Raw genomic sequence first — 27123 nt, 5'->3', positions numbered from 1 at the left:
TTCTTTTGATACCTTTGCTACAGTTGTGCTGTTGTGTACAGTGATCTACTTCCCTAGAACTGACTGGAAAAGTAGAAGGTGGCCTATGATGCAGTAATTGACAATTATGGCTATGGGTTCCTATGAAATGATGAATGAAGATCAATAGTTTAAATGAATAAGTTTGAGAAAATAATTCAAAACACACATCTGGGTAGTGAAGCTTCCCTGTTTTTGTCATATCAAGTTGTGTTTGTCAGAAGACTCATCTAAAGTATGTTGACACAGGCTAAGGAGTTGCCAAGAGGTGCCTGTTAGGAAACTCTGTTTGCAGGAATGTGGTTGACATACTGCATTTCTCCAGAGCACAAGGGTTAGCCATACAAGTGCTGGCATCTTTGGCCTTGGTCCTCTCAGGAAACCTCTCCAGAGAGTAGCAGGGTGTCAGTTTGAAAGAGTGAACTTTGCTGGAGTGGAAGGGAACCAGCCAGAGTGAACCAGCTTGTTCAGAATAACCTGGGAGCTAGAGAAGCTGCTAGCAAATGGAAGTTATAGAATCATAACCCGGTTTTAGCACAAAGAATTTCAAACCCACATCTCCAACCCTGCAACTGTGTGCAAGTATACATTGTATGCTTGCTAACAAAGGTGAAAAGAGTGCCATTGTTCCAGAGGGAGCACTAAAATAATGGACCTGATGTGAAGGCTTTGACTTTGTAGGGGAGTAGTCAGCAGTGGTTTGGAAAACTCCTAAAATTGCAAGTAATTACTTGTTTTTCATCAAACTATTCTGTGTATGATCTTATTCCTTATTACATGGTCTTACTACAGAAAGCAATGTAGACTACAGAGTTTACTGTAGTTGGTAACATTATAATTGTAAAAAGTCTGCTTTTGTCTTATAGTATATATGCAACTGGAAAAAGAGAGATGGAGGAATTTACAGTTCTGCAGACACTGACTGGATGGATACCAGAAGTTATTCCTATCCAGTAAGTTCTTTTGTTAAACAATTTATGTGTCAGTTTTTTAATATTTAATTCTGTAAGGCATTATGAAAAATAAAGCTGAGCCCTAAAAGTTCTTCACCATCAATTTTGAAAAGTGAATGGTTTATAGTTCAGACACTTGGGTAATGTACCTTTGAGAAATGCAATTTTATTGTGTTTTTCTTTGTAAGTCATACAGTTTTTTGTAAAGCTATTTATCATGCTGATGCCTATTCTTTATAAATTAATTTAACTGATATTAAGCAGCATAAGGAAAACAAGGTTAGAGAAATCTGTTGAATTTAGTATGCAGTATTAAAATGTCTGCTGATAATAATAATTTTATATCTGAATATACCATAGAAAGTATATATCATGAATAGGAAGTAATCAGTGTCAGCTAGTATGGTGTTTCCACCCTTCAAATTGTAACAGTTGACAGACTTCTAGTTTCAACCAAAAATAGTGTTTCCTACCTACCTACAATAACATTTTTCTTGTTTCCTGTGTGTTTTATGTTCATTTTTTATTTTTAAAGAAAGACATTCTGATTTTCAGGTTGATATTCTTTTTACTAACTTAATTACCCAGATACTGATACTAAAGTTTTAGATTTTTTCTTTTGAGTTACACTTTTTTTTGCCTTTTGATATATAAATTCAGATGAAAATCTAGATAACAAATAGTTGTGGTTTATATATAATTTACTTAGAGATACTTGTTTATTTATAACCATATTTTGCTAATAAATAATTCCAGTCAAAGAATATTTTATTCAATTTTTCAGTAATTTTTATGTCTCAAGCTACGCTTGCAATTTCGGTTTTTGATATATTTGTGTCCTACAGTAGTGTGTATGTAGCTCATGGACTTAAAAATCTAAGTAGCCTAAATTTTATTTCTTTCTATAGTTAGTTTTACAACTTTAAAAGCAAAAAATAGTATTCACTTACTACAAATACATTATATCATGGAATATGAGAATGTGAATACTACAGTCTTTGGAATTGTAGTCTAAGATTACTTTATCTCATTTTACAATCACTTATTTTATTTTTTAAACAAAAGTTGAATGCAGTTAGCTTGAATGAGACTCTGCATGACCCTGTTTGAGATTATTTCTGGAATGACTTTCTGTGGAAGATTAACATGACTGCAACTGTTACATCATATCAAAAACTTTCCAGTTTGGAAGTACCTTTGGGACGCTTTTTAATATACAGAAATAGAATCACACTATTATATGGTGTAGTTGTAAAGTAGTCTGCAAATTTCTCTGTCACAACTTGTATCTACCAAAAATCTTGAGAAAGGATGTTTTATTTGCATGCATCTCTAACCACCATCTCTTTTTTTATGGGCCTTTCATAAGCTGTCTCAACAAATATTTCTGATACAGAGGGTGTTGTATCTTCTAAAATAACTCAGTAGCATTTTTTAGAGTTGGACTGTCAGTTGTGGTATAGTGCTGTCTAAATTTCTTCTCTTTTTTGGAAATATCCCTACCATTGACATATGCATTTGTGTTTTCTCTTAAAGGCCTGAATACTTGGACAAAGTTTGGGGCTTTTTGAAAGAGATTGTGCCAGAATTCACGTTGCCAGAGAGAAAGTCTCCAGAACTTGAGATTACTCAGGATGATACAAAAACTGAAGAAACCAGAGACTCAGAGTTAAAAAGTGAACAGTCATCTGTGAATAAGCTGCCAGATTCAACTGAGAGAGCAGAGACAGCCGGTAACATTAGCAAAGGTCTGTAATTTTACATAGTCTAATCTTTGTAGGCCAAGCTTAAATAAGGTTAACATTATCTCTGTTTCAAATAAGTGTATTTTGCATATATTGCCACATACAACTCTGTGGGTTTGTTGTTTCGCCAAACAGGTTGCAATGATGTATATTCAAAATACTTTTATTTAGCTATAGATGTCATGAAAAGCAGTACTAGTCTTTTATTTTATAAAACTAGTTTCCCCTTCTGGCAGAGATTTTTTCAGCTTCATGTTACAGGCATTTCTCTAAAATCGAGTTCCTTGCAGAGAGATACCAATCAGAGAGGTCACAGCTTCTCCAAAGGCAACACTGCTCTGACCATCAATTGATTATATATTTCATAATGGGTGTTGTAAAGTGTGATTATCTATGGAGTTATGACAAATATGTTCTAACATCTACCTGCATTTTTATTTATTGCAATTTTTATTTTATTCTGTTATGTATATGCAATAATTTTCTTTAAGAACAGTTAATTCTATTTACATTTAAATTTAAAAATTTAGATTTATAAACCAGTTTGTTCCAGTATATTATTCTTCTTTTTTTTATTTGAGAATGAATTTTCTTAGTTGCTGTTTTTAACTTGAAGTCATGGGTGCGATTTCACAACACTTCTCATGCTTTTGGAGAGTACAAATCACATGCTAAAATTTCTATTTCTTCCTAGATTTTCAGAAAAATCACTGACTTCCTCGCTTTGAATCTAAATACTATGTCCCAATGTCTAAAGTGTTATAAAAGTCTTAGAAGTTACCTGGCTGAGGTAGTATTCTCTCTTCTTAGGAAATCCTGCTATAATTTTCACCCAGCCATCAGTGGGGTAGATATTTCAGAGTTTGGAATGGACATGTCAGTAGCAATAGCACTGTTGTTCGTCCAACAGGGTGCTGTCATTTTTTTCCCTTAAAACTAAGTAAATGTAATCATGCCTAAGACTTAAAAATTCATTAGTAACTGAAATAGCTAAGAATCAGGGAGCCATTGTGTCTGATACAGCTCTGTAATCTCCAACTCTGAGGCTAAAAGCTTTGTTGAGATGTTCTGTTGATGTTTGAGATTAATTTTTGGATGACACAAAGCCATCCATGTCACCATGAGAGATAAGAACCTGGGGATCCTGGTGGACAACAAACTGTCCCTGAGTCAGCAGTGTTCCCTGAGGGTCAAGAAGACCAATGATGTCCTGGGATACATTAAAAAGAGCAAGGGAGCTGATCCTGCCCCTTCCCTCAGTCTGTATCTGGAATGCTGTGTCCAGTCCTGGGCTGTTCAGCACATTACACACATGAAGCTCCTGAGTGAGTCCAGCAGAGAGGGCAATGAAGATCACTGGGAGACTGGAACACCCTGACGAGGCAAGCCTGGGGAAGCTGGGCCTATTCAGCTTTGTGAAGAGACAGCTGAGAGGGGACCTCATCAATGTGTATAAGTATCTAAAAGAAGCGTTCCAAGAAGATGAAACCAGGCCCTGCTCCATGGTGCTGAACAATATCAAGAGAGGCAATAGGTGGAAACTGGCGCACAAGAAGCTCCACCTGAGCATGAGGAAGTACTTCTTTACTGTGTGAGTGACTGAGCAGTGGAACACATTGCCTGGAGAGGTTGTAGATTTTCCCTCTCTGGGAATGGCTTTAAACTGGAGATATTCAAGAACTGTCTGGATGCAGTCCTGTGCCATGTGCTCTAGTATGACCCTGGTGGAACAGGGAGATTAGACCAGATGCCCCACTGTGATCCTTTTCCTCCTGAAGCATTCTGTGATTCTGTGAAGCTGTATTGTGCAGCTGACACAAAGGAAGGAAGGAATGCCGTCCAAAAGGACTTGGACAAACTTGAGAATTGGACCCATGAGAATCTAATGAGGTTCAGAAAGTCCAAGTGCAAGGTGCTGCACCTGGATTGAGACAATCTGAGGCATGAGTGCAGATTGGAAGAAGAACTGAGAGCAGGCCTGTGGAGAAGGACATGAGGGATCTGGTGGACAAGAGGCAGTACATGAGCCAAGAGTGTGTGCTCACAGCCCAGAAAGGCAGTTTATCCTAGGCTGCATCCAAAGCAGTGTGGCCAGCAGTATAAGGAAGGTGAGTCTCCCCCTCTACTCTGCTCTTGTGAGACCCCAACCTGGAGTGCAGCATCCAGCTCTGGGGTCCCAGCACAAGAAAGACGTGATCCTGTTGGAATGAGTCCAAAGGAGGGCTACTAAGATGATCAGAGGGCTGGAGAACCTTTCCTATGAAGGCAGTCAGAGAGCTGGGATTGTTCAGCCTAGAGAAGAGAAAGCTTCGGGGAGAACGCCTTATAGCACCTTCCAGTACTTAGAGGGTCCTACCAGAGAGCTGCAGCAGGACTTTTTACAAGGGCATGTAGTGGTACAACAAGAGTGAATGGCTTTAAACTCACAGAGAGCAGGTTTAGATTGAGTGTTAGAAGAATACCCAAGCAAGATCTGGTTGCCCAGTACATGGAAGAGGTCTAGGCCAGGATGGGACTTTGAGCAACTTGCTCTAATGGAAGGTGTCCCTGACCACAGCAGGGGGGTTGGAACTTTAAGGTCCTTTCCAACCCAAGCCATTCCATGATTCTATGATTTTTTTTTAATGCATTTAAGAAGTCTTTTCCTGTAAGTTCTAAGACTTCAGAGAATGTTTGGTCTGTGGGAGACTTTCTTCTTCCATGCCCATTGGGAATCTATGCATTGTCTATATGACTTTGGGTTTTTTTTTGTAATTACTAATGCATGAGAGCAAGGATAGGAAGAAAATATTTGGCACAGTGCCAGAAATACAATGATTTCTTATATTGCAGTAAGGACATAAAAATTGTGCAATAACTAAAAGATGGGACTGAAGCCATTCTGGCTCCTTCTCAATAAATCTTCATTTACATCTTAAAGACTACTTTTTATTTTTATTTATTTTAATTAAATTACATTAGTTTTTTTATTGTATCTAAACTCTTGACTTCAAAGAGTTTGTGATTGATTGTTTTTAAAATTTATCTAAAATCTTATTGAAGCATTTGCACTGTACTACATTTGATGACTGAAAGTTTTTATCTTAGAAAGAAAAATATTTAATCTTTATTTTGCTTAATAGAAAAAGCAGAGCAAAAAAAAGTAGGAAAGAAAATAAAAGGAGGAGAGAAAGAAAAAGGCAAGTCTACAGGAAAGTTGGCAAAAGCCCAAGGCCTTCAGGACTTAACTGAAAGTAAGTCCTATTGTTTTGAAGATAAAAATACAGACAGGAGTTATATGTAAAGCAAAAGTATTTGCTTTAATTTTGTTTTGAACTTAACTGGGGGGAGGTTGTATTTACTTTTGGTTTTATTTAAATTGTAGTTATTTATAGCTCACATTACACACTGAAGTCATTCTAATCTATTCTGCAACATAGATTAAAAATAATATATTGCAGTACTTTGTTTTAGTGGCAAACTGTCTTACAGTTCTTCTGTGTTTAAAAAACAGCAATCCTTCCTCTTTTGTAATTTATTTGTTCAATATCCACTTTATACACAAAATTGCAATTGGAAAAAGCAGGAATGCTTCTTTGTCAAAGGGCAGGGGAGCCCAGGCGGGAGGGGTGGAAGAAATGTTTGTTAAAATTCATTCCATGATGTAAATATAAATTTTTTTAAATCTTTGTCCAGGAAATACATAGTGGTGAATTTGATTTCTGTATTGATATATTCGTAAGAGCATAAAAATTAAGTAAATTCTTGCTTTGTGCATTTATATTTAATGCTGAAGCAAAAAAACAAACAAAAAACCTCAAGGAAATGCATTTTAAATCACAAGTAAATACTAATCAGACAGCTAAACAATCAACCAAGAAATTTCAAATTTATTAGCTTAAACTATAGAAGATTTTTACAAATGTACATTATGCTTATATGCTCTTGACTTTGCGTATGTTTGGATACATGTGGCATTTCCATGTGACTAGCAGCAAAAACCATTCTTTAACTAGAATGATTTGCAGTTGCAAATCAGTAGGTGAGAATAGGTATAACATCTTCCTAAGGGAAATAACTGCAAAGTAAAAATGAAATTTACTACATAAATGGTACTCCTGCTTCTTGATTTGAATCCTGATTAAAATTAGTGATTTAAATAATTTTAAACTGCAGCAAACCAAGATTATGGTTTGTCTTCAGCAAATAGATTTATTTAAACTCCTGCCTTATATACCACTAAATGAGTTAAACAGCAGTAAATTTTAAAATATATTGCAGGAATGTAGTTTGTTGTAGTGCAGCAGGTGTGGAATAGGAAAATGAGGTGTTTCATGTGAATATAAGTGCAGTGACTAAGTAGTACTCAAGCATGTGATGGAGAAAAGAAAGCAAAAGGGAAGTAAAAGGATCTAAGATATGTATTCTAGAAAGTGTGCAAAAGGAGTGAAAGAGCATTTAAAAAAAAGAGGCAGTGCTTCCATGTGAAAAGCAACATGATATTTAGATCTTTATCCTGCCACTTAAAGCACAGTTTATGCTTTTTTGTGAAAGACAGATAGTGTCCTGTGAAGAGGTTATTTAGAAACATTAATTCAGGTCTCAAGTACACAGGTAAGAGAAATCTTTTATCCTAAGTTTGAATCAAAAATGACTTTTGGAGAAGAGTAAGTGCTAGGTATCTTTACAGTAACAGAGCAAATTTAAAATTATTAGACTGAAAGGAAAGAAAAAAGGAATTAAAGTTTGAAATAATACTGAATTATGATGCATTTTTGTTGTGAGAGTGTAGCCAAAAGAGGGAAATCTTGCAGGCTTTATGAGACACGTGGCCTGCAGAGTGTCCCAGGACAGTAGAACTATTGCCGTGCATAAAATAACATCTCAAACTAGGTCTTGATTCAGTCGGACTCCAGAGGCAGCAGTTGTGAAAAGTTCCTGAATTGTTCTGGTAGAGTTTTGTAATAAGGACTTAACTTAATATAGCAAAATTTTTTTCTTTTCTTTTTTTTCTTTTTTTAATCATTTTAAGTGATTTGAAAAGTGGTTCACTCCCATCATGATAAAAGTGCTTATTTCCCAGCTGCAAGCTTTCACTCTACCCGTTGACTGTTGATTTCAAGGAAACTTCTTTGTGATAAATATGGACTATTTCTAAAGAGATATTCAACTGCTCCAGATATTATTTATATTTGACTTTTAAAATGGCAAAACCTTCTGTATTCATTGCATTGTATATTCATTGTATTTTATTCATGACACAGTGAAGTACCAGTTACTGCTAATTACTTGGAAACTTCTCTTGCAGGCTTTTGATTTTGTGTGGACTATAATGTTGTCATGGATTGATGCTGTCTGGCAGCTAAGCCACCACCCATCCACCTGGTCACTCCCCACAGTGGGGCAGAGAATGAGGACTGAACCCTTTGCCCACCTTCAGTGTTCTTGCTGGGGTGGTGGAGTGAGAAACAGAGGATTTATTGGTGTGTGAGCTGAGCTCAGCAATCACTGACATACTATGTGTTTCCCCCAGCACTTGGGTGATGTACCTAAAACAGCACCACAAGGGCTGCCCTGATGAAAGCTCAATCCCAGCCAGATCCAGTACAAACATATGCAGTTCTGAATCAATTGCACAGTCAGACCAATGCCTGCTGCACCCCACAAACACAGTGTGATCATTGAAGCACTGAACTTGGATCCAGCTGAATAACAAGCCCTTGATATGGTCAGTCTGAACTCTTCCTGAGAGCAACCAACTTAGTCTTTGGTAAAGGACTTATCTGAATCACTTTGATCTGACTTTATCAATCAGTCTTTGGGAAGTTCTGGCAGACAATTCATGTATTCCTACTCATCCATTTTAGTATAAAAATCTGTACTTTTCCACTCAGCAGCTTTTTCTTCTGGTAGCAACGCTTTCATGTGTAGGGTATCCCCCTGTTTTATGAGCAATTTTTACACTGAAATTATAAGAAATGATGATTGATATGATATGATATGATATGATATGATATGATATGATATGATATGATAGATATGATATGAGATAAGGTACTGTGAGGTGAGAGTCTGAAGTGACACAGGGTCCCCAGGCAGGTGCGAAGGAGAGCTGCTTTATGGTAAAAAACAGGAAATTTGTGCAGTCAGGCCTTTATCAGTTACATACTTTTAAATCATAACAGACATAATTCAACCAACCACCACACACCATGGTGTGAACATGTGGTGGTGACATACCTTGTTTTTCTGCTTCTAATTCAGCTGAGTCTCTTTTCCATAGTCCTTTTCTGCTTAGCTTAAGTACCAGGCCTGAGCCATGATTTTACCAGGCCTTCCCTTTGTAAGGTTTTACCTATATGCAAAAAGGTGCTCAATCACCTTGTTCCTATAAAGAATCACCACTTTGCTTGTATTTAGGTTTCCAAACTACTGAGTTTCTTAATAATTTCTGAGCTGCTGGAAAGGGAATGCTATTCCATTTGAAAGGTCATTAGCTGGGAATTTGGGAGTTTCTTCTACAAATTAGCCATGTATTTTGCTAATCTCATTGTACCTTGATACAAATTCTGTAATTAAAGACAATATCTTCTATGTCACAGAAGTGTTGAGATTATTATTATACTTAGAAGTTTCTGAACTCAAGTAGGTCTGCAATCATCAGAGTCAATGAGATAAACATCACATAACTGTAACATTTGAGATAAACATCACATAACTGTAACATTCTTATAATTTTTCTTTTACCTATTCAAGAGTTTTCATTTACAAGATGGATTGAAGCCTAATGTTTTGGTTTTCAAGTGCATATCATCATTCTATGATATTTATGTCAATTCTGAAGAGCACACAGTTTGTTTTTCTGAAAACTCAAAACTTCCAATATGCAAAGCTAATCCAATATGCAGAGTTAACATCTGAGCTGCAGACCTGATGGTCGGATAATGAAAGCCAACTGTTGTGTTTTCATAGAATGGTCTGGGTTGGAAGCAACCTTAAAGATCATCTAGTTTCAGGCCTTTGCCATGGGCAGGGGATACCTTCCACTAAGCCAGAGTTCTCAGAGCCCCCCCATGCAACTTGGCCTGGAACAAATCCAGGGATGAGGCATCCACAGTTTCTCTGAGCAACCTATTCTGGTGCTTCAACATCCTCACAGTAAAGAATTTTCTTTCTTCATCTAAGCCTGCCCTCTTTCAGAGGGGTCAGTTAAAACAATTGCCCCTTGTTCTATCACTCCATGGCCTGAAGAATCTCTCTTCAGCTTTCTTGTAAGCTCCTCTTTAGATACTGGAAGGCTACTGTAAGATCTCCATGGAGCCTTCTCTAATCCAGGCTGAGCAACAAAAACTTTTTTAACCCTTCTTCATAGGAGAGATTCTCCAGCCCTCAGATCCAGACCCACCTTTGCGGTCTTCATCTGCCATCATTAGTCCTTGGAAAGTTATACTACATCATCAACTCTTGTTTGATAGATAAATATTTAAAAGAAACATTAAAAGTGAGAAAATTCTTTGCAAGTCATATGTAAAACATATGATAAACAAATTAAAATTGTTAAGATCTATTAAAATCAACAGTTTTAATTCCTGACCTTTCTTTTTAAGTGACTGGATGTGTATTTTACATCAGTCAATTAAAATCTTACTTTCCCTTCACAAAGGGACTGAAGAATTTTTTTGGGTTGTTTAGGACTCATTCTCTGTAAGAGAATTTGCAAAGCTGCAAGTGCAAAACATAAGTATTCTTACATACTTATATTTTATAAGTATAAAATCAGAATTTTTTAACAAAGCACTGCAGAATTCCTATATCCACACTGATGGATAGAAATAATAGGCTTTGCTGAATCTGTTTTGTTGTACTGTGTATTATAAAATTTTTCATCTAATAATGCAATTTTATCAAGCTATCAGTTTTAACTAGTTTCCCCAAATACTGAATCCACACTAACCATCATTACACTTGGTGCCAAATAATTTGCATACCTCATCCTCATTTTTTGTACAGTGAAAAAAGATCAAATAATATGCAATTTTTAAGTCTACTGGCATAATGTGCTAGTATTGTAATAGTATTTTTAAAGTAGATATGATGTGTCTGGTTAATCCTTTGCATGCTCTAATAATTTGTTAATTGCTCTTTATTGTCTGCCCTGACAACATTTTATTTCATAACCCATCTGGACTAAATATGACAGCTTTACATTCCACCTGGTATTTGATTAAATACTTTTATTTCAGAAATACTTCTCACATGCAATGAGATTGGTATGCCTTGTGGCACATAGTGTTCTGTAAATGTGCAGGACATCATAGCTAATATTGCTGTGTTTGTAACATATCAGATATATTGGTAAGGACTGATATTAATGTTAATTATAGCTTTGCTTTTGAATAAGTTGAAACCCACAACTCACACAAGAGCTGTGATTAACATGGGAATCACAAGCATGCAGTGAGAAAAACTAAGAATCAATTGGAAAATAACACTTGCTTGCCTTTAGCTTATATTTAATTGGATAATTGAATTCCTGGAAGAATATTTAAGATGCAATGATATTATACTTTCAGAATAAAATTATGCATACCCTCTAAATAAATAGATTTTAGGTCTGATAAATCATATTTTCCTGATATTTGCCCATTTATATGCAGATTGCTTTGTTTGATTTAATTTCACAGAAAATACCTATTCTAAGTGCAACTTCCAGTTGAATATTTATTAAATATAGGCAGCAATTATCCTGTATTTGAGGTTAAGCTGAAGGGAACAATGACAAATACAGATAATTTTACTGGAGTGTTAGATGAGAATAGAATCAGAGACTCATTTAGGTTTGAAAGGACCTCTAAGTTCATTGAATCTAGCTGTTAACCTGTACTGCAAGCCCACCACTAAACCATGTTCCTCAGTGCTACATATACATATAGTTTTAATACCTCCTGGAATGATTGCTCAAGCACTTCCTTGGATAGCCTGCTCCAATGATTAACAACTCCTTCTGTGAAGAAATTTTTTCCTAAAAAACATTCTGCTGAAAAACAGGTGTCCCAACCTTGTCTCCAAACTTTCTGAGATGACTAAGGAAAAGTAGAGGGAAATAGATACCTACCTTTTTGAGATGTCTTTTTGTTAAAACCAGAAATGTATATTTCAAGTATTATGTTTTAGACTTTTAATTTCCCTTCTGCATGAATGAACTGACTACCAGACATCTTTGTCTTCTCTTCATGATTTGGGAGTTAGCAGTGGCTTCTTTCACAGGTAAGAGTAGGAGATGATCGTGTGGTTGCCTAGTGCAACAGATTTCTGGGGTTAACAAAGTGAATGTGCCCCTGTTGCTATTCCTTGCCTATAACAGAATTACAGGCACACAATTCTATAAGGTATCTGGGATAAGAGCTTCATACTTTCTGAGGCAGCCATCATTACCTCCATTTTTTCGTCTGCTTGACAGAAGTGAGAGCAGCTACCCAGGTTTACAGGCACTATGTTTCTAAAATTACTTATCTCTATCTCCATATCCCTTGGCAGCAATGGCCAGAGCTCTGGCCATTGGATCCTTTTGTTGGCAAGATCAAATTTTGCCTTCACTGGTGAGAAGCATTTAACTAGTACTGACCAATCAAAATGTTTTTGCTTCATCTACGTGGATTGCGTGTATTGTTTTCTTTATGCTAGTATCTACCATTTTTAAAATTTGAAATAAAACAAAAAAATGTTGAAAGCTACCTCTGACCTGTCATATTTTTAAATTGTATTTTATGTTACTATTTTATGAAAAATAAGTAAAATATGCAAATGCTGTTGACAGTTTAAATGACGTGTTTTTTCTGTCCATGGTTTCTATTCAAAGTGCATTACAATGAGCTCTTCTTTTGAATAAAATAACAGTCAGATAAAGAAAATAGTAATAAAAAAAAGGCAGAGAAAGCACAATAATTTAGTGTGAGCTACAGCTACATTTTTTACTGTTTGCCTTGTTCTAAAGCATGTTGATGTTTTCTGTGTAGAAACACCCCCACCACCGGAGCCAGAAGTGGTGGCGTACGCAGCCTGCACACCGCTGTACTTGTTTGAAGAGGACATTTTTTCATTAACACGAATGGTGAGATCTGTGCTCTCAGGACAGGAAAGCATTAGTTATTTTGTTATCAGAGTGTTTCATTTTGTTGCAACAATGTTGTAACTAAAAGAATACAATTAGCACAGTGAAACAGCCGCTAGATGATGACTGTCAGGTAAATTTATATTTTGGTACTTCTGTGTTCTGAACATGCGTTTTCCTGCCAAAGCTTGCTGATTTTACTCAGCTTTCCTTCACTTTCCTCAGGATCCCAGAAGCTGAAGTCTCCTGGGAGAGACTAGATGTGGACTAGAATATGTATCATGATGAGATACTTTTGAATGGAAAGTCTAATTATTTTAAGGGCTACTTGAAAAACATGAATTTTAATTTTTTGAAGACTGCAGTTAAGATTCCCTGATATGCATTTTCCAGTATGTTGCTTGTTGTTATAGCATGTTGTAGAAATACCATGTTTATATCAATTTCTGTCATTAGTGTTGTAACTGGTAAAAAGCAGCTGGAAAAAGTGAAGCCCTTAATGCAGCTGGGGTAAATTACCACTTAGTAACTCACACTCCTTAGAAAGCTTTTTATAATGCCAGAACAGGCTTTCGTAAGTTGATTATTAACTAGGCTTCCTTTTATTTTTTTTTTTTTGCACATTTAAATTACATCTAGCATAATTAGAGCATTACATTTTAAGCTGCCTTCTCAGGAAACTGGTAAGCTTCATAAAGTAAACAAATTTCCAGAAATGCTTTAGTGCACTTAATTCTTGCACTATTTTTTTTTAATTGTGCTGTGTATTTTAGGCAACTTTGTAGATTAACTTGTTATCTGTGATATTGTTTTATTTTAATATAAGGTCTCAGTCAATATTTTAATATAAGGTCTCAGTCAATATTGTCTCTTTGCTAATAATAAGTAATGCTAGTCGTCAAAAAGCAAAGTGGAAGCAGGGACATGGGCCTGTATCTTTCCTGCCAACTTAACATCCTGAGTCTCAAACTCGACTACAGTCTGTTGGGATATAGAGATTACTGAAAAAGAGGTATGGCAGACCAAATAGGATGAGACAGATGAATCTATATGTCTAAACTAGTTTTTTAGTGAAGACTTGACAGAAAAATGGAAGTGGACAGAAATTCAATATAGAAGTGTAGAAGATTTCTTATGGATAAAAACCCCACCATATTCAAGGGCAGACAAAAACTACACTGATTGCAACAAAGTCTAGAAAATTAATTCACTGGGATAAGATTTGCTCCCTAAACTTGGAAAAAATTTTGTCATTGACTGCAGTTGTGCCAGAATTTCCCTCATGAATTTTTGCAGTACCCCTTTTAGCTTTACTTTCTAGTGTGGTTTTCCTTGGATTGTTATGTCTTGAATTTGTCTTAGTTTGCTCAAATAAAATGAAAAAAAAAATTAGTAATTGAGTCATACAAGTCTGTAGTGTACTCAACAGATAAATTCTCCTTTATGATGCCTAACTGGTTATCTTCAAAATACATTTCAATCTTTATAAGATACTGTGGATGTTTTAACTGGCATTTTTATTTTAAATTGTTCCCCACTCTTCAGCTAACTGACAACCACAACATTCTTCTCTACAGAGCTCATAAATACAGAACCAAACGAACATTTTAAAATTAGTAGATGCAATCAGAGACTTGCTGATTAGTATTTTGAAGAAATAAGTTATCAGTGATTTATTTAGAATGTAAAAGAAAGTGTGCTTTTAAAATTAAAATTATGTATAAAGTCTTCTAACGAAGCTTTCAGGTGTGATGTTAAGTACTAGACCATTATTATTTTAGTGGGAAGAGCACCACTCGATGTCCACATCTAAAATTGCTCTTAAGTCTGTTCCTAAGGGCATTGGTATATAGGTCAACTGAAGTGTCTTTATTGTGTTTTATAAATGGGCCATCAAATAAAAAGCCTAGCTTTAGTGTTGTGTTGGTTCAAAGCAATACGTTACGGAGTTTTTACAAATTATCTAAAGAACAATTGATTTTAGAATTTTAACACTCTATAAACTCAGCATGGAGTAAGGACTTTTTCTCCCAGAAAGTGTTTTTAAGGATTATTATTCAAAATAAAATATTGTGCCTATTGTTTTCTTACATATTCGTTCTCTTCACTTGTATGTTATGGTTATATAAATAAGTTAAAGAAGTGGTGAATCTATTATAAAAAGTAAAATGCATGTAAACACTTCTAAGTATACTTTTGGTGCTGAATATCAAATTCCAATCAGCATGTTTTTGGATAGTCTTGCCAGATTGACTATATTAATTTTATTTGTTATACAAGCTATTACATTCCTTTGTGTGCATACTGTTCTTGTTTGTTACACCGATATGAGGAGAAAGAAGATCTGAGCCAGTCAGGTTGTCCTTCCATGTTTTGTAGGCTGATTCTTCAGAGAAGATGAGGCAATATGGGCTTTGCCATATACATAGCCATCCTGTCCTGATAACTAGAACAAGGTCCTGTCCTCTGGTAGCACCTCCAGTACCACCGGCACTTCCTGCTTGGAAGCTTTTCCGTCCAAAAAAGGAAGTTGTTCTGAAATGTGAACCCCCAGGTCTGTCTACTAAAACTCCAAAATAAATTTGTAATTACGTTTTAATTATTTCAGGACCATACTTATCATCTGTTAGCTTAATTTCAGTTGAACTCAATTTTGTATTACTTCCTCTTAGCCATATTTCCTACATGCTTTAAGAAGTGTCTTAATTTATGTTGAAAAAAGCACTCTAGTGGAGCAAATTAAGAGAGGATGTTATCAAAATAACACAGAAGCTCTCTGAAGCAGAGCCATGAAAGCTTCTGAACACCTTTTAAAAATTTAAAGTGTGTGACTAGTCCTGCTACATCAACTCACGGGTTTAGAGTAATTTTTTTCTAGGGTTGTCTGTACTGCAAAATGGAGTTAGATGCATGATATGAGATGATAGCTTGAGCATGAAAGTGTTGCAGGCAGGCTAGCAAAGTATACTGGGATAAGGAAGAGGAAATTGGCAAAGGCAAAAAGTGCTGCCATAGTTGTTTTGAGCTACCCTGGACAACTTTGCATATAAGTTGGCATAATTTAATACTTTGCAGGCTGAAGAACTGAGTGTAATGCATTTATTTTTTCATTATATGTCAGCTAGAACCACCCCTGTGTTTTCTGTTCCATTCAAGTGCATGGGATGATACTTTGAAAATTGTTTAGGGGTGACAAGTCCCCATTGGAAATTATTTCTCAACATTAATAGTATTAATTACTTTTATGAATGTAAATATTTAACAAGTTGCTTTTTTCCCAGAGCCTGTGGTAGAGAAACATGAAAAATTTGTTGAGATTGCTAGCCTATTTTTTAAATACAAATTGGATATTATCAAAATACCAACGAACACGTAAGTATATAATGTAGTTTCAGCATTAGCATTACTGTGAAAGTGCAATGGCTCTTTACTTGTGTCACAGGGATAAACTGCTCAGATCATGTCTGAAGCACATCAGGACAAAGCACTCTGTTGATGTATTGGTGTCGTGTAATTAAGGACCTATCAGTGAACTGTACATTTAGGATCCATATTGGCAATACAACAGCTAAGTTGTATACTAGACGCTTACAAAATGCTAATAAACACCTAAAAACTTCTGAACAGCTTCCTCTAGCTAATCCCAAGATGGTCTAATCAGGCACACAGGTGCATACATACACAATTGTGTTCACCCTCCAGTCTTTGAGGCTTACAAACAACTCCTGTTTTGGGAGTGCAGCACACACTTCTGTTGGAGATGTGAATCTCTGGGCTTAGCTTTTGTCCTTACAATCTGCTCATGTCTGCACTGCTGAGAAAGTGTCCCAGGGAGTGGACATGCACACTTGTCACATCCAGGACAGACAGTCCCCTAGGTAGATGTACACTTCTCAGGGCTTCTGACATTGGAGGACAGGGAATGCTGTCAGGCAAAGACACATTGCCAGATTCTCTACCCAGTGGGCCCAAGGATGTAGAATTTTTGCTAGATTACTTCTACCAGAAATAAGAATATTCTTTGAAGTATTTCAAATTTTTCTTCAAACTACTCGTCTTTTTTAATTCTAACATATTACAAGGAAATAATTGGCTAGCCAGTCAGTATTTTCATAGGCATCACAAGTTTGATATGGAACACAATGTTTATGAATAAAAGAGGCTGTTCTCTGTTCATGATTGTTACAATAGGCCTGAGAGTGCAAGTGAAAATGCTCATGGTCAAAACAAAGCTTTGTATAAATGCCTTGTTTGGAAGACTGTTTGGAAGTCCTATAAACCCTTGAAAACTAAAGTCTTTGTACAGGGTGTCTTAGAGAAGTTTCAGAAATTGTTGTATACATGACTTCTTCTTAATATTCCATGCTCAGAATAGTACTTGCTCCCTGACAAGAAAAGAAAGATTACCATAAAATGTATCAGAGCTGTGGGTTGTTCCCTGGGACACACTGTATAATGCACTTCTGTCAAGCTTCAGCTTATGATGTGAACGTTCAGACAAGGTCTAGAATTATTCATCCTGTCTCTCTGATTCTGATTGAGCTTCTGTCATGAAGAATTAAATGTGTCTTATACCCAGTGTACACTGAAAGGTTTATGTTGTTTTGGAGGATATGCCTTTTCTTGAGACTTGAGTCTAACAATAGGTTGTAAATTGTTGGACATCTGTGTATTTTCTTAGGGTGTGTACACCTTTTGTTGAGTACATCTCTAAATAAACTGACTAAATTACTAATATGTGGCAAGTTCTGCATTTTGATTATCATAATATGACAGACTAATAATAAACCAGTTAGATATTTGTAATTTTCATTGAACATCAGCATTTTCCCATGGATGACATGACCTTGGAATATTCTGGGAATGTAATTGTTTTGCTGGTACAGTTGCATTTTGTTACTTTAAAGTACTTAAATTACTGCTTGTTTTCAAACAGCAGGAGTAGAAATATAATTGCTCTAAGCAATTAACAGACTATCAATGTAATGAGAGATTTGATACTGAAGATGTTGAAGTATTTGCACTTTAACAGATTTTATATTGTTCTTTTGTATTTGATAGATTGCTTCATGGTCAACTTACCCCATTTGGGGAAGGATAGTTTATTTAATGTGTTAAGTTTCCATGACAATTCTCTAATCTTTGTGATTTATTTAACAGGTAGTAGCCAAAAAATATATAGCAGGTATTAATATTTCATTCAAGCAAAATAGCTGTTTAAATAAGATAAGGGACTTAGATACACAGTTGGGACTGAAATTTTTTAATCTTTTCCTTTTCTTCTAATAAATTATTTTGAAATACTTAAAGGGGAAATAATTTTGACTGTTACTGCAAAAGATCTTGATCTTTCATTATCTCAGTCCTTAGAAAGGGGGCTAGATAATACATGCTTGAATTTTAATTTGTTCTTTATTGCTGTAATAGCACAATTACACACTGAAGTCTAATTAGCATGAATGCAAAATTGTTTTGGTCTTGTTCTTCTCGTTCTTCACTTAAAAAGCAAAGAGTTACTTACATTTCCTTCAGTTTTTACTCCTGCCTCCAGTGAAGTCAGCAACGGAGCTTTCTTTTGCTAGTACCAGAATAGGCCTGCATAGTTTTCCTTGGTTATCCTGTGTTTAGGGGTCTGGTAGCTATGGAGACCCATTTTGAGGGAAAAGAAAAAAAGTATTCTGACACAAAACATTTTACTTTTTTTCTTACATCCATTAAAGCAGTATTTTTTCTTGTTTAGGGGCTATAGTAATTTATTCACTTCTGACATTATCATCTAGTTTTCAGCTGGCTTGGATTTTGCTTTTTTGATGGTTAGTTAAGAGGTCTTTCTATCATAGGTTTGTATGTAGTGCCAAGCATTAACGACAAGAAATATATGAAGATATGGGTTCTGTGCTGCCCTAGGAATCTTTCAAAATAAAGGAAACACAAATTATTTTGACAAAATTCTGTTAAGAATAGTTGTGAAGACTGTCATTTGAAAGAAAATGTATGGATTAAAGTGTGTGTGTTGTCTTTTATTATATAGCCATGTTTCAAAGTCCATCCTCAAAAAAGGATTTCAGTCTATGTCCCATCTCACTTCTGTTACTGAAACTGATGAAAATGAAAGTGACAGTAATGGGGATATGAATCAAAATGGGAGACACTCAAATGCAGAAGATTATTCTCAGGTAATAGTATTTCTATTTTTTTAAACTTGACCTAGTTTTATATTACAAAGGAGAGGGAAAGTTAAAATAAAACTACTTAATACTGAAATATATGTTTTCAAAGACATTTTGGAAAGCTTTTTCCTTTGCTATTTAACTAACTTCCTTACCATTTCCACTTTATAGTTATATTGATGTATACTGATTGGGAAATCTTTCTTAGTGCCTTTTCTTCAACTTTCTTTTTTATGATTTTGCCTCACATTATAAAAGTTCTATTGCTAACACTGTCTTGGTTTCGCTCTTTAAAATCCTTTTGATGGGAGTATCTTAAGAAGATAGTCTGCAGTGTTTTAAATAAATATTGCTTTATATTATGAGTAGTTGATTTTGACTGCAGAGGAAGATGTACCTTTGCATGTGACTAGAAAAATGTAAACTTTATTAACACATGCCCTAAAATGGCATCCTCATTTAAGACCAAATGGAAGGACTTCTGGATAAGCCAGAAGCTTAGGCTTCCTGTGCAACTCTGTGAGGGAATGACATTTTCCAAGATAGATAACATTAATCTTACATAAATTTAATGAGTCATTACCAGGATGACTTTGGAAAGTTGTAATTACTGATTTTTGTAATTGTTTTTTGTTATTTCTGTTTTTAAATGGAATGTGTATATGCTACCATAGTCTGCTTTTAGATAAATCTTTAACAAAATGCTCCTTCTAATATTTAAATTTTACATGCTTAGCAGAGAAAAAATGATACTTTCAAGGACTTTCTGAACAATACATTTCATGAAAAAATATCTCATATAGGGAAATAGTGGGCAACATAGAGAAATAAAGACTTAAATACTCACTTAAAAAGAAGCAAACAGAGCTCCTCTGAAGTTATTTCATTTGCTCAATACGTACAAAGAAACTTAATATGGCAGAGCCAGCATCTCTTCAATTTCATTCTGACTGCAGCAAACACTACTCAGAAGACCATTTGATACCATTTCTCTTTTGGCTTTAAATTTTTAAATTAATGGGAGGTAATTTTCTATGTAATTTTTGCAGTGTGTATTTTTATTTCCTCTGCAGAGTACCCTCATGCCATTTTTATATTTCAGATCTATATGTATGCTGTGTGTTTAGATAAGGTACATGTGTGGTTATCATTAGTGGATTTAATGATTTTAAAATAAGGCAATTCTGCAGTGAAGAAGAATGCTTTACAATAGAATATATCTATGACCTGTGATTCTGTGATATATTTAGCTCTTCAGTATTTTGTGTGCATTTTATAAAAAATAGCCTAATTAGTACTTCAATAGTACTTTACCTTTAAAAATGTTTTTAATAATGGCATAATATAAAAATCCTTACAAAAAGCAGCAGGGTAAAAAGGTAAGTATGTCTTGGTTTGGGACAAATTTGGAATAAAACCTCTGAAATTAGGTATTTCTAGAAACAAATTCAAGCGGCCTCTCCTCCCCACCAGTTTGGGAAATATTTCCTCAGAGAAAAGTGGAAAAACCTGTTTATTTTAACAAGCAAAGTATTCACAAATATGAAAAAAATGAATAATATTGAACAATGGAACCACTTGCTGTTCTGAAGAGATGGAAAATTCAGAAAATCCTTTTTGCTGGCTGTAGCTCAGCTTGCTCAGTCCCTTTTCAGTCTCTCCTGCTCTGGAACATGCTGCAGCCCAGGCCTCAGTGGGACACAGTGTGAGCTTCCAATATTTTTTCTAATTTTTCAATCCGAAACCAGTTTGGACAGTTCCAAAAAAAAAAACAAAACAAAACAAAACCATGCTGCAGTGCAAAAACTCTCTGTTTCAGCTAGCAAAAAAACTAACTAAAAGCAAAATAAAGTTCTTTCTCACTGTTCATGCTACAAACGCACTGAAAGAATGAATGCGAACCAACAAGTGCAATTTCTGCAAATTCTGTGCTTCTTCTCCCCCCTCGTCACTCTTAGAACCAATCTTTAAAGTGCAAAACTTAATATCCAACATGAACAGGACAGATGATTAGAAATAAAAGTATCATAAAATCACATAAAGCAAAGTAGCATCTTATAGCAAATAATAATTATTGTTTTCATTTAACTCAGTCTCTATGTGTACAAATATAGATTTGGCTAGTTACAAATTAATAGAAGTTTATGTGCTGGAAGCATTGAAGGAGTGTGAAACGTCGCTTAGATTTTCTCCCCTAGTCCAAGAGTGATTTAAAGGATGATCTGTTACAGTAGGACATGCAATCAAGGAGACACAAGAGCAAGTATGAAAAGACATGATAAAACTGGAATGGTTGGAAGAAGACATGAATGTGATGTAGGCAGGGTAATCTGATTCAGACATGGAATGTAAGAAGTTATTAACAACTAATTGACTTGCACATGAACTTTACTTTTGCCTCAATTTAAACCTCAGTTGAAAATTCTATGTCTGTTAATAGCTAGAGTATGCAAGGAGAACTTCATTTTTACAGATTAGAAAAGAAAATGGTTTTTAACTTGGAGGACAATCCTCTTTTTTTCATATATTAAATCTTTTCATTAACAAAATTATGTGGATACCTCTCGCAAATTCATAAAGGACGAGCTTGCTTTCTGTAGTTTTTAAACTTGAGATAGTAATATATACTTTTTAAAAACAAATCAATTAATAATTAAAAAAGCAAACACTGAAAGAGAAACTTTGATATCCTGAATTCACTTTATTATTGCTAATTTTTAGAATTTTGTATTGCAACATACTGAATGTGAATAACTTTGTTTCCATTTTAAACTGTGTGATTACTAGTCAGGAGACATCAGCTTTAAAACCTTTGATACAGATTTGGTAAATTTTTGGGATACAGCAGTTCTATGCTTTAAGCTGACTGAAATTCAGTCAGCTGCTGTGCTAGATGCTCAACAAGTTTAAATTGGCATATTTTAATTCACTCTAGTGTAAACTGCATGAAGTAACTTTACTGAATATCTGATTCACTGTTCCTAAGGTCTGTTGTCACAGAAACAGAGACAAGTAATACATGAAAGACAAAATTCTAGGAGCTAGATGTACCTTCTTTGAAAAATATGAAGTTGAAAGACATGCTATTATCCCTCATGTCCTCAAAGTATTCATGTTGAAATATAGAAATGCTTCATTATTTAATTTTTCAAATTTTCTTTTTTGCTATGACTTTCCCATTCATTGATTTTATGGTCCTGGTAGCATTTGGATTTGCACTAGGGAAAAATATTTTAAAATAGCTAATTTTGGCAGTTAAATTGATCTTGAATCGCTGTTCTTAAGAAAATGCATTTTGTACATTTTTTTAAAAAACTCCATAATTTAGAGCCAAATTCTTATATGGAGAGACTCTCTTTTATGCTTGTTCAATAGAAAGGTAAGTAATTTATAAGTGTAGCACACACTGAAATCCATGTGAAAGTATTTTGTGGCCAGGAAAAAACCAAAACTGTCATCATATATAAATTGCACAGTCTTGCAGATTTCTGCAACAGTAATTTTGTCAAACACTTCCGAGAAAGATTATCCTGGAGTAGATAGATGTTTCCTTGTAGATCTGCCATTCAAAAGCATACTTGAATATTCTTCATTGAGATGAATTTTTTGGTAGAAGTTATCTCAAATTCCATTGAGAATAAAGCTCTATGTGTTCTGTTTGAGGATATGCAAAGCAAGAAAACCAGAATATGTTTACAATCAGTATGTGCAAAGGCTAGTAGATATTTTAATATACTGAACTGATTGCTATGTTCATACATCTTAAGCAGAACACTCATATTTCTCTTTGTGGCCTCTTCAGTGTCAAGCTCCCTGGCAATGCCAATTTCTAGCACAAAAGTGTTAGTCTCCAAACTCTCCCAGTGATACAATACAAAAAACTTGTTCTTCAATGTTAATGTTTTTTTCATGTTTTTTAATTCAGTCCATTATCTTCTTGTGTGCAACTGATACCATTTTATTTAATTTGCATGCTCATGTGTGCTTTTTTTGTGTTCCCCATAAACGTTACTGACTGATGTGTCATAACAAGCTTTTAATTCTTTTCTCTCCAATCCTTCTTGTGTTGTATTGGTATAGAGTCACCAGGAGAGCTAGGTAGGAAATAAAACAAATCTATTTTCCTCACAAATGTTATCATTTTGAAAATTACTTCCTCCTGCATAAAATGGAAATTCCCTGCTTATTATTTTCAGGGAAAAATTACACATGACATATAAGGCACATAAATGAAAAGAGAGACTTGAGAAGAGGAATTTAGACATTTGTAGTATAGAGACACTTTAATGGGCCCACAATTATCTACTTGCACATGCATATTGGGCAGCTTCAACATTAGAGGCTGAGTAAAAGAGGTGACAAATCCATAATCCAGTATTTTAAGCTATTTCTATACCTCAGTTTGTGTACAGCTTTGCAGATGTTTGTTCTTTTGTAACATTTCCTTTTTTCAAAACCCACCTCTGTTACCTGCTCTCTCATTACAGGTAAAATGAAAACTGATATTCCATTAAGTGAGCATAGTGACTGAGAAATAAAAAAAAAGACTCCTCAAATGACTGTAGATGCAAAACCCTTTGACGATATAACTCCCAGGTCAACATCAAACCTTGAAATTTAATACAGGTTTAGATCTTAAGAAATATTTTTGGTCATCTTTGTAATTTTGAAGGAATTGAAAGGGATTTTTTATCTTAAAAAAGTGTACCTAAAATTTTATTCCTTCACCTGTGCTTATAGTCAGAGAGTTTATTTTTTTAAGAAGACTGCTGTTTTTCACAGAATAACTTGTGTGTTGTTTTGCCATGCATAATTTGTACAATAGAAATGGCAACTGTTTTTATAAGAATATCAGATAAATTTTAAAACTTATTTTGTGTTAGATTTGAATAAAATAAAAATATAACTAATGTTAGGAGGCTGAAAAATATTAATTGAAACCTTGAACATAACAAGATAGCTATAAATTTATGAATTACCATTATTTTTTACAAATATGCATTAATGATTATGAAATTTCAGAGATGATAAATTAGTTTTTTAAGTAATCTGCAGAATTTTCATTCAGATTTTCCATTCATTGAAGGAAGAAGAATAATTATTTCTTCCAGAATCTGTGTGCATCGTTCCGTGTTCACAGCTGGATCCAAGTATTTTCTGATATATTTCTTTATAAGATACTGTGGCAGCAGAGCTGACTTTTCAGACAATGTGTGTTCATTAAGGAGGAAAAATTACTTTATTTTCTATTTCTGTGCCAATGTCTTAGGCACAGTACATGAAGCAATAGTATAAAAGAATGAGAACTTTCTTGACACTCCAGTTGTCTCCAAGTCAGTGAGGATTAGGTAGATGAACACATCGTGTACCATTGAAAAAGCAGGCAGCTTTTGACTGTGTTATGCTTGTGCTCCAAAAACTGAGTAAATGAGTCTAGGGAGTCTCTACACAGCTGTGGTTAGACTGGTTTCACAGCTCAGACTGCATGAAGCTACTAAGAATCCAGATTTTCCAGGGCACCTTCTCCTTCTTTACTGGAAATTCTGTTGAGGCCGTTTTTGAGGATTTTCTGTATCTTTCCAGGCTTTCCTGCTGCCAACTGTTAGCACTGACAAAGTAGCTCTATATTAAGCTACCTCATGTCCATACTAGAAGTGTGGATCATGTGTACTTTCCATGAGCAGTATATTGTGCAGAAAGTGCTAGACTTGTTGGACAGATGTTGCAGTCTCCAAGGTTTATACAGTAGATCTCATACCTTTTATACTTTGGACATGCCCAGAATTTCTGATTAGAAACTCAATAAATTGTACAGCTGACATGCATCTGTGTGGTAGGTCTTGTGATTCCCACAAGAAATTTGGCAACATTGGAATTTTGAAAGTTGTAGGCTCACATGGAGAAATATGACAGCTCAGTGCATGTGTACTTCTGAAGTCACATTTTCAAGGGAAGAGATAGTCCATGTGATTTTTCAGACCTATATGCTGAGACATGACTCTCAATGGGACATGACAAGTGATCACAGCTTCATTTGTTCTGAACAGTTGTGTGTACTGAGTTCTGCAAACAGGAGCTGAAGTACATTGATATTTGCAAGATGTGTCCTTTTCAGCTCATAGAAAAACAAAAACTTAATCTTTAAAAATAACAGTAAAACACAATATATTTCCATTACTAAATTCTTAACCCAAGTGTTAACAATTTCAGCAGTGTCTTAATTTTTCTCTTATTTGCTCTTAATTTTAGGTCTGTCCCCAGCTTTGACTCATGAACATCAAAAAAACACAAAAGCCCATAACAGACTCAGAATAGAATTTCAGATTTGTGCTGTGCAAAAATGGGACTTCCAAATTTCCATAATAAACAATATTACAGTTAAATTATGTGTATTAAATTATTTGCCACTTCCAGCTTTGGGATAGAGACTCTTAAATCTGTAGTTTATTTGCTCAGCTCTTTCCTTTGTTAATTCAGAGAATATGAAACACCTAAAATTTTGCCAGAGGTAAGATTCCTGAGCCTGTTCCCACATTCTGAGCCCATAGAGATTTTGTAAAATGCTGCAGGAAGCCTTTTACTGGGGCTAGCAATTAAAGTATGAAGCCATGAGGTTTTCCTCTAAGGAAGCATTCACGGGTCCCTTCACATAGTGCATGCAGGGTAGTCTGTAATAGGAGGGTTGAGGCAGACCTGGATGTCCAGCACAATCACCTTGTGCAAGGTTTAGGTACTGTTGTGACTTGCCATCTAGTCTGACTCAGACTGTTTAAATTATGTCTGTCTGCCCCTCAAAATATATTTCGTGATTGTACTGAAAAAGCATGAAACCTCTAAGTCAGCACAGCTCCCACAGCTCTTCTTTGAAGTGCAGAACAGAAAATCACTATGTATGTCCAGCTGCTGGCCAGGTCAGTGCTACCAGCTTCAGCCTCAGCACCTTTAACACATGTGAAGATACATGAGGGAATATATGAGGAGTTTGGGTGGCAAATCTGGGTAAAAGGAGACCTGGGATGAAAAGAAGCTTGGAAATTTGGTTTTTTTGTGCAATCTTCTGCTCCTGCCCAACTTCACAAAAGAAAATGAAAGAGGTAGAAGTGAATATTTCAGTGTATGTCATATTGCAGACAAGGGGGCAGTCAGAAGGAAGGATGACTAGGCACATGTTTTTAAGTCTAAGATTTTAATCTCTCAAAGACTAGGACCCTGTATTTGTAAATTTAATGAGTGGACTTTCTGAAAGGCTGGCTAACTGCATTTGAACTTCAAGTGTCAGCAGCCATATTGCATTCATATTAGTTGGGCAAACCTAGCTTGGAGCTGGGGTTGACCAGGATAAAGTCCTTTGCCAAAAGCATTAAGTGAACACGCTACTTTTTATTTATACAGTGATAGAAAACAAAAGATGCTATTGTAATCAAGGATGCTGTTGCTAATTACATTTGTGTACTGTCACTTGCACAGAAAGAAATGCTTGTTGGAAAAGGAGTTCCTCTTTCAAGTATTTTTTTCAAGAATGGAAACAGAAAAAAATTGAATCAGTTGTAGAATATGAATATCAGTTCCTAGAATAAAACTTACTTTATTGTCAAAAACCAGTAATATCAAAGAACATTGTTTTAATAGTGAAGTGGTGTATGAAAAAGCTTTTATCTCACATTGCAGGTGACATGTACTTCTCTAGAAAAACATCAGTCTTTTGCTGATATGTATGTAGTTATTATGATGAAATTTGCTACCTTTATTTTTCATTTAAAAACCCAGCCCAAATCCATGATGATAACTTACCACTTTGTTTCTGTCTCTGGAAGGACTGCCCCAAATCAGGTATTTTCTCTCAAAAAATAATGCAAGATTATAATCATCATCATTACTTTTTCCTTGTTTTGTTTTTTCACTGTATAGAAGACCAGTCCCTCGTTGCAACAAAATGCAGAGGTACTCAGTAAAGGTAAGTGTGTGCAAAGTTTATAGTCAGAGTTTTACCATTCTCATGTTGTTTGGTGTCTGTTAATCCTCATGTACATATATCAGCAGTCTTCCCTATTTATGGGTGTTGGTTTTACAGAAAAAGATTTCAAAGAACTGCTAATAGTATATATAATTACGTAAAATCTTCAGTTTGGTGTTCAAAAAAATTCAAA

At 35.1% G+C, this 27123-nt stretch overlaps 1 protein-coding gene across 1 annotated transcript in view; it reads left to right on the top strand.

The window, feature by feature from the left end:
- Positions 1-27123, top strand: part of ADGB (androglobin) — an 85210-nt gene that overhangs the window by 10714 nt on the left and 47373 nt on the right. The window contains exons 7-13 of the mRNA XM_059467664.1: positions 885-971; positions 2508-2719; positions 12712-12806; positions 15186-15360; positions 16088-16178; positions 18838-18982; positions 26885-26930. Of these exons, the coding sequence (XP_059323647.1) occupies positions 885-971; positions 2508-2719; positions 12712-12806; positions 15186-15360; positions 16088-16178; positions 18838-18982; positions 26885-26930 (851 nt within the window). The remainder of the gene's footprint in view (positions 1-884; positions 972-2507; positions 2720-12711; positions 12807-15185; positions 15361-16087; positions 16179-18837; positions 18983-26884; positions 26931-27123) is intronic.

This window comes from Ammospiza nelsoni, chromosome 3 (genome assembly GCF_027579445.1).
Source record: "Ammospiza nelsoni isolate bAmmNel1 chromosome 3, bAmmNel1.pri, whole genome shotgun sequence".
In the NCBI taxonomy this organism is placed as follows: domain Eukaryota; kingdom Metazoa; phylum Chordata; class Aves; order Passeriformes; family Passerellidae; genus Ammospiza; species Ammospiza nelsoni.
The sequence above is the reverse complement of the archived record's forward strand: the minus strand, read 5'-3'. Positions and strand labels throughout refer to the sequence as shown.